This window comes from Cebus imitator, unplaced genomic scaffold, assembly GCF_001604975.1.
Source record: "Cebus imitator isolate Cc_AM_T3 unplaced genomic scaffold, Cebus_imitator-1.0 Scaffold64, whole genome shotgun sequence".
NCBI classification, from domain to species: domain Eukaryota; kingdom Metazoa; phylum Chordata; class Mammalia; order Primates; family Cebidae; genus Cebus; species Cebus imitator.
This window is the reverse complement of record NW_016107379.1, coordinates 2685013-2692537: the sequence shown is the minus strand read 5'-3', so window position 1 is coordinate 2692537 and position 7525 is coordinate 2685013. Positions and strand designations below refer to the sequence as shown.

At 41.3% G+C, this 7525-nt stretch overlaps 1 protein-coding gene across 1 annotated transcript in view; it reads left to right on the top strand.

Moving 5' to 3' along the window:
• Positions 1-6242, top strand: part of SCD5 (stearoyl-CoA desaturase 5) — a 172458-nt gene extending 166216 nt beyond the window's left edge. Inside the window, exon 5 of the mRNA XM_017530227.2 lies at positions 4426-6242. Coding sequence (XP_017385716.1) covers positions 4426-4616 — 191 coding nt within the window. The 3' untranslated portion in view covers positions 4617-6242. The remainder of the gene's footprint in view (positions 1-4425) is intronic.
• The last annotated feature ends 1283 nt before the right edge of the window (positions 6243-7525 follow it).

The following is a 7525-nucleotide window of genomic DNA, read 5'->3' as shown; positions in this document are numbered from 1 at the left end:
AGTTTGAAGTCCAGTAGTGTGATGCCTCCCGCTTTGTTCTTTTTGCTTAGAATTGACTTGGCTATGTGGGCTCTCTTTTGGTTCCATATGAAGTTTAAGGTGTTTTTTTCCAGTTCTGTGAAGAAGGTCATTGGTAGCTTGATGGGGATAGTGTTGAATCTGTAAATTACTTTGGGCAGTATGGCCATTTTCATGATATTGATTCTTCCTAGCCATGAACATGGACTGTTTCTCCATCTGTTTGTGTCCTCCCTTATTTCGTAGAGCAGTGGCTTCTATTTCTCCTTGAAGAGGTCCTTTACGTTCCTTGTTAGCTGTATTCCTAGGTATTTTATTCTCTTTGTAGCAATTGTGAATGGCAGTTCATTCTTGATTTGGCTCCCTTTAAGTCTGTTATTGGTGTATAGGAATGCTTGTGATTTTTGCACATTGATTTTGTATCCTGAGACTTTGCTGAAGTTGCTTATCAGTTTCAGGAGACTTTGGGCTGAGACGATAGGGTCTTCCAGATAAACAATCATGTTGTCTGCAAATAAAGACAAATTTGACTTCCTCCTTTCCTATTTGAAGGCTTTTTTTTTTCTAAGATGAAGTCTCGCTTTGTTGCCCAGTTTGAGGTGCAGTGGCACAGTCTCAGCTCACTGCAGCCTCTGCTTCCTGGGTTCAAGCAAGTCTCCTGCCTCAGCCTCCTGAGGAGCTGGGATTACAGGCCTCCACCATCATGCCAGGGTAATTTTTGTATTTTTTTTTTTTTTTTAGTAGAGATGGGGTTTCGCCATGTTGGCCAGGATGGTCTCGAACTCCTGACCTCAAGTGATCTGCCTTCCTCGGCCTGCCAAAGGAGCTTTGGCTTTAGGATCCTGATTCTTGGACAACTTCTATGATCTCTCTGATTTACAGCTCTCCTATCCGTGAAACGGGAATAGCATTACCTACTTCATAAGAACATGTAAGCTGCTCAGCACAGTGCCTGGCCCATAGCGGATGATCAATAACTAGTAGTTATTAATCATTACCATGGAAATGTTCTAAAGGAGAAGCAGCCATTGACTTTTCTCTCAAACTGCACTGGCCTTTCTAGCCTCAGCTGTCCAATCATTTGGCAGAGCTTAAGCAAAAAGGCCTTCAAACAAAGACATGGGAGGAATAAGACTTGGCATCTCACGGGACCATAAAGCAGTTAAGAGCGAGGTCCCTGGAGTCAGTGAGCTTGGTTGGGTCCTGGTTCCTCCATTTACTCTCTGGGCAAGTCACCCGCTTTTCTACCTTTTGTGTCCCTATCTGTAAAGTGGGGGTAACAGTAGCACTTATCTCCTCCTAGGCTCATTAGAGGGTTAGATGAGTCAATACAGGCTGTTCTCACCAGTGCTTACATGAAACAAGCCTTTGTGACGTTGCTTTTATTTCTAGCCATGTGTTCTTAGGCAACTTACTTGTCCCTTCTGTGCATTTACGTCCTTGTTTTAATCATAGCAGGGATAATCATAGCAGTTACTTCAGAGGCATGAGGCTAAAAGGAGTTAATACCTGTTAAAGCACTTAGCACTGTACCTGGTACATGATAGGTGATTAAGAAATATTAGCTTTACCTTTATAGAAGCAACTCAGTCTTCTTGGTAAGCTGCGCCTTGAGCACAGAGATCAAACAGTAGGAAAGTTCCTACTGTTAAGTAGAAATGGTCTCCGTGTCACTCGGTGATGAGATTCTGACATCACTTCATTTGGGCCATCTGTTTTTCAGACCCCAGGGATCAAAGTTCTTGTCAACTTACACTGATGGCAGCAACAGCAGGTGGTATGAACACCACATTTAGCCATGGAGTAACTGCATACGCAGGGAGAAAGTGCCTTGGAAAACAGGAGGAGCCATGTCCTGACCCTTCCTATGGCTTTCCCCGCTTCTCGTCCTGCATCTTCTGAAAGGACTGTAATGAGGGGAGCTGTGGCTAGTGTTGATTCCGAGAGTAGACAGAAGTGGGGACAAGATGGACCGTCACTATGGAGGGATGGATGGGCCAGGAGACTCAGGCAGTGTGGCCACAACACGGGCCCTAAGGAGGAGGGTATTGGTTATAAGTCTTTTCAGGTCAGCACTGGACTCCCAGGCAGTTTGCCTCCCCAAGGTCCTTGGAAAGCTCTTGCCATACCCAGTTGTGCAGTGGAGTGGGGAATACATCATAGTGCCTATTTCTGAAAATAGGGTGAAGAAACTTTTCCATACTGCCGTTTAATCCAGGAAAAACACTAAAAATGATGGGCGGGGAGACAATATGCAAGGTAGGGATGGCCTAAATTTAAAAGAAAATTGCAGACCACAGATGGATCCATCTTGAGGCACTCACTGTAGAGCAAAATCCTTTAAACGTGGTCAACAGGAGAACTATATGACTAGTAGCCACTTAAGAAGCAAGAGAAGAGTCTGACAGTTTCCTCAAACTGTTAAAAATAGTTACTATATGATCCAGCAACTCCACTCCTACATTTGTGCCGAAGAGAAATGAAAACATATGTCCACACAGAAACTTGTATATGAATGTTCACAGCAACATTATTCATAACAACTAAGAGTGGAAACAACTCAAATGTCCATCAACCGATGAATGGATATGTACAATGTTGTACATCCATATAATGAAATACTGTGTGGCAGTAAAAAGAGAATGCAGATCTGATACTTGATACAACATGAATGAACCCCAAAAACATTTTTAAGTGAAAGAAGCCAATCACAAAGGACTATACATTGTATGATTTTATTTATATGAAACATCCAAAATAGGCAAATCTACAGAGAGAAAACAGGAATGGGAGGGAGTGGGAGGTGGTTGAGGAGTGATGGCTCAGGCATGTGGGGCTTTTTGGAGAGTAATGAAAATCTTGTAAATTCGTTGTGGTGATGGATGCATAACTGTGAATATATCAAAAGCCATTCAATTGTATACTTCAAGAGGGTGAATTGTATGGTGAGTGAATTTTATCTCAGTAAAGCTGTTTTTGAAAATCAAATCAACTAATCATTAGAGAAATGCAAATTAACAATGAGATATGACCTCACACTTATTTAAATGACTATTATTAGAGGGTAAAAGATAACAAGTGCTGGGGAGGATGTGGAGAAAGGGAGCCCTTGCACACTATTGGTGGGAGTGTAAATTAGTACAGCCATTATGGAAAACAGTATGGAGCTTCCTCAAAAAAATTAAAAATAGAGCTACCATATGATCTAGCGATCCTACTTCTGGGTATATATCCAAAGGAAGTGAAATCAGGATGTTGAAGAGATAGCTGCATTCCCATGTTTAAACAGGATTATTCACAGTAGTCAAGATATAGAATCAACAGAGGAATGGATAAGAAAATGTATCATATATGCATAATGGAATACTATTCAGCTTTTAAAAAGAAGAAAGTCCTGTCATTTGTAACAACCTGAATGAACCTGAAGGACATTATGCTAAGTGAAGTAAGCCAGGCACAGAAAGACAAACGCTGCATGATCTCACTTCTATGTGGAATCCAAATAAGCTGAACTCATAGAAGCAGAGTAGAATGGTGGTTACCAGAGGAGGGGCTGTTGAGAGATGTTGGTCAAAGGGTACAAATTTTCAGTTTGACAAGAGGAATGAGTTCAGGAGGTCTATTGTAAAACATGGTGATAGCGACTACAGTTAATAACAATGTATTGTATTCTTGAAAATCACTGAGAGTAGATTTTAAGTGTTCTTATCACAAAAATGTAAGTATGTGAGGGAATGCACGTCACTTAGCTCAATTTATTCCAAAATGTATACATCTCTCAAAACCACATGTTGTACATAATATATACAAATTTTATTTGTCAATTAAAAAACATGTAAAAGAAATTTTAAAAATCAAATAAGAGAAGCCATGAGAGCTCCCATGAGTACATCTTTTTAAAAAATTAAGAGAGCAAAAGCTGCCCACTGGCCACTGGAAGGGGTAGAATAACAGATAAGTACATTCTGGATATTTAAAGATATTTAATTTACTTACCTATTTGAATGATTCTCATTTATCTCTTCTGAGCTCCTCAAAAAAGGATTTTTAATCACTCCAGCCCACAGAGACTATTTTTTTTAAATAATTGTACATCAGAATGATCAGTTACCAGCCATTTAGCATTTACCTTAAGAAGAATACCTCTGAAGTCATGGTATCATGTCACAGTTCACACAGGAAAATTAATTTTGCGATGATGTTGATAACTTTATTGCTATTTTTCTGTTCATATTGTTTGTTTAGCTAAGTAAGTCAATGCCTTTGGAGGCAGTAACCAAGTCTTTTGCTCTTCAGAGCCTGACACCATATTCTGCAAACAGCAAACCCTGAAAAAATAGGTGTTAAAAAAAAATCTATGCAAAGAAGTTGTGATTGAGTTATTTCAATGCCCACTTTGTCTTCCAGGTGAAGGCTTCCACAATTACCATCACACCTTTCCCTTTGACTACTCTGCGAGTGAATTTGGCTTAAATTTTAACCCAACCACCTGGTTCATTGACTTCATGTGCTGGCTGGGGCTGGCCACTGACCGCAAACGGGCAACCAAGCCGATGATCAAGGCCCGGAAGGCCAGGACTGGAGATGGCAGTGCTTGAACCCAGAGCAGCCGTCCCGCAGTCTGCCATTGCCACCTCGGTTCATGGCTTTTGTTACAATAGTTCTCTTGTACATTGGATCGTGGGAGGGGGCAGAGGGTGGGGAAGGAACGGAAACTATGTGGTTTGGGAATTTTTTTGTTTGTCTCAAAATAAAATAATGTTGAAATACAATTATTAATGAAAAAACTTTTTTTTTTTTTTTTGAAACATAGTCTCCCTGTGTCGCCCAGGCTGGAGTGCAGTGGGATGATCTCTTGGCTCACTGCAACCTCCACCTCCCTGGTTCAAACAATTCCCCTGCCTCAGCTTCTCAAGTAGCTGGGATTACAGGCTCATGCCACCATGCCTGGCTAATTTTTTGTATTTTTAGTGGAGATGGGGTTTCACCATGTTGGCCAGACTGGTCTCAAACTCCTGACCTCAGGCAATCCTCCCGTCTTGTCCTCCCAAGTGCTGGGATTACAGGCGTGAGCCACCACACCCGGCCGAAAAAAACTTTTTAAGTCAAGATTAGTACGATTTAACATTAGAATATGGACATGTGATTTAATCGCTGTAGCTAAAATACGTCAACTATACATTGTCATGTGCTTGAACATGTTGCTAACCCTGACAGGATGAAGGAATGTAATATTCTTTCAGTGTGCTTCAGGAGAGCATTTGTTTTATTTTCTACCAATTAACCTGGGATTGCTTTTGAACAACCATCTGAAGGAGCAGAGAGGCAGGGTAGAAGACAGAAGGGGGGTCTATGCGGTAACTAAAGAATGTGTCTGTTTTGTAATTATTGTGTGTGTGTGTGGTTTTTTGTTTGCTTAAGAGAATCAAAAACTGAAAAAAATGAGAATACAGGAAATGGCTCTTGTATATTTTTTTTTGCCATATTTATAGCTTGTTAATGCTCTACTGTCTTTGCTTCCAGAGAGATTTGTTCACTGCCCAGCTCGTTTCATGTTCTGAGCCTTAAGCCCAGCCCACTGTATAAATCATGCCTGTTTAGATGTTTGATTTTGTTCTGTTTGCCATTGTCATCTTAAAGGTGTATAACTCAGACATGCCAGACATCAAATGAAGCTCAAATTAAGCTCTTGTTTAAATGTTTAAACACCTAATTTATATTCTAATTGATCCCAGCAACTGATGCATGTACTTCAGCTACTTCTGCTAAATAAGCATATTAATTTTCCACATCAGGCCGTCAGATCTTAAGAACCAACAGTTTTCTAGAATTCCATGTCTACTAATGTTTCACCTGCATGCAGCCTTCATTGATTTTGCAGCAAAATATAAAGTGATCATTATGTAGCTTCTAGATTAAAAAATTTTGTATGTGTAGTTGCTTTGTAAAGAGCATGTGGAATTAATGGGACAGCGTGCCCTTTGTGTTAGATGTTAGAGCAAAAGAAAGGGCTTATAGTGTTGGTATTGGAGCACTTTGAAGATAGATATTTTCAGAAAAGATGTAGAATTTAAAAGTTAACATTTTAAATTTTAGAAAATGACATGACGCCCATTGGAAATTGTCACAATGAAGTTCTTCATCCAGCAGGTGTCTAACAGTGTTATTTTGCCATTGATAATGTGTAAACTGTGAGTGATTTACAATAAATGATCATGAATTCACTGGTGTTCTTGTCCCCATACTTCAGTGCTATTTAGAGAATGTTCTTTCCAGAGTGCTTGATGCGTCATGATGACTATATGACTTGCATTGGATTTAGGCTCTGGGCTAACAACAGCCCCTGAGAGCAGCCCCTGAAGCCAGGCCTGTCCTGTCCTACTGGGCTTAGGCAGCAGCCAGGGGAAGCCAGCAAGGTTTATTTGGAATGCAGAACTCCCAGTGGTATTGTTCCCTGATTCTCACTCACCAGCAGTCACTAAGAGTGCTTATAGATTATAAATGGGAATCCATTCCTGTATGTCACCCATAGGAGCATGAAGGACACCTTCCCCTCTCCAGGCCCCACCAATAGTTACCAGAGGTGGAGGAGAGGGACTCCTGTTTTCACTCTAGTCCTGCCTCTCTCAGCCTCACCTCTGCACCACCGAAGTCTCCGCCCATCTTTTGCCCCAAAGCAGCTGTGCCCCCTGCCATCAGATAGAACCTTCTTAGCCTGTCTGCAGTTGAGTGGTATTCTAGTCACTGATGGGTACCAGGCTAGATCTCATCATGAAAGGACCCTTTGGATGTGACTAGGATTTTTCAGCTGCTTCATATTCCAGTCACACATTGCTAAGACCTCGTATCGCGTGTGGGTGGACGGCAGTCATATTCCAAGATAAGTTTGTATCAACATGATGTAAAATGGTCCTTAATTGGGAATATATATGTGAACCTTTGACTCCTGAAAGTACTAAACTTACTTATTTGTCCATTAATCAAAAATATTACATTTGGAACAGCTATTTGGAATCTTCACAAAAGGAGGGTGTTTCCCAGCTAGACCAAATAAATCTGGAACCTCCCTCCTCTGAACCTGAGTGCCATCTTTTGAATGACTTAGGATTGGAATTATTTGGAGGAAGACGTGGACAAAGGTTAGATTGCACTAGTGTCTTCCCTGTTATTGTCCCATTCAGGTCTAAGGAGCATCTTAACAGAAAGTGGCTCTGGGAGTTATTTCCCAAACCTATCTATCCAAGGTGGCCTTAGAAAGACCGATCCATTTTTTTGAAAGTTTCTGTTTAAGAAAGTGATCTCCACATGTCCAGTCTTTAATCTCATCCCTACAAGGCTTATTTCAGAAGCACCCACCCCTGCCTCTAGGTGAAGGGAGCCCAGGGGAAGCAGTCCCAATAGCGTGTGTGCCGCAGGCGTCAGAGCAGATTCATGGAGCCAGCCTGGGACAGTGGAGCCAAGTCAGTTCACCTCAAGTCCCCAGCTCTGCTACTGGCCAGCTCTGTGG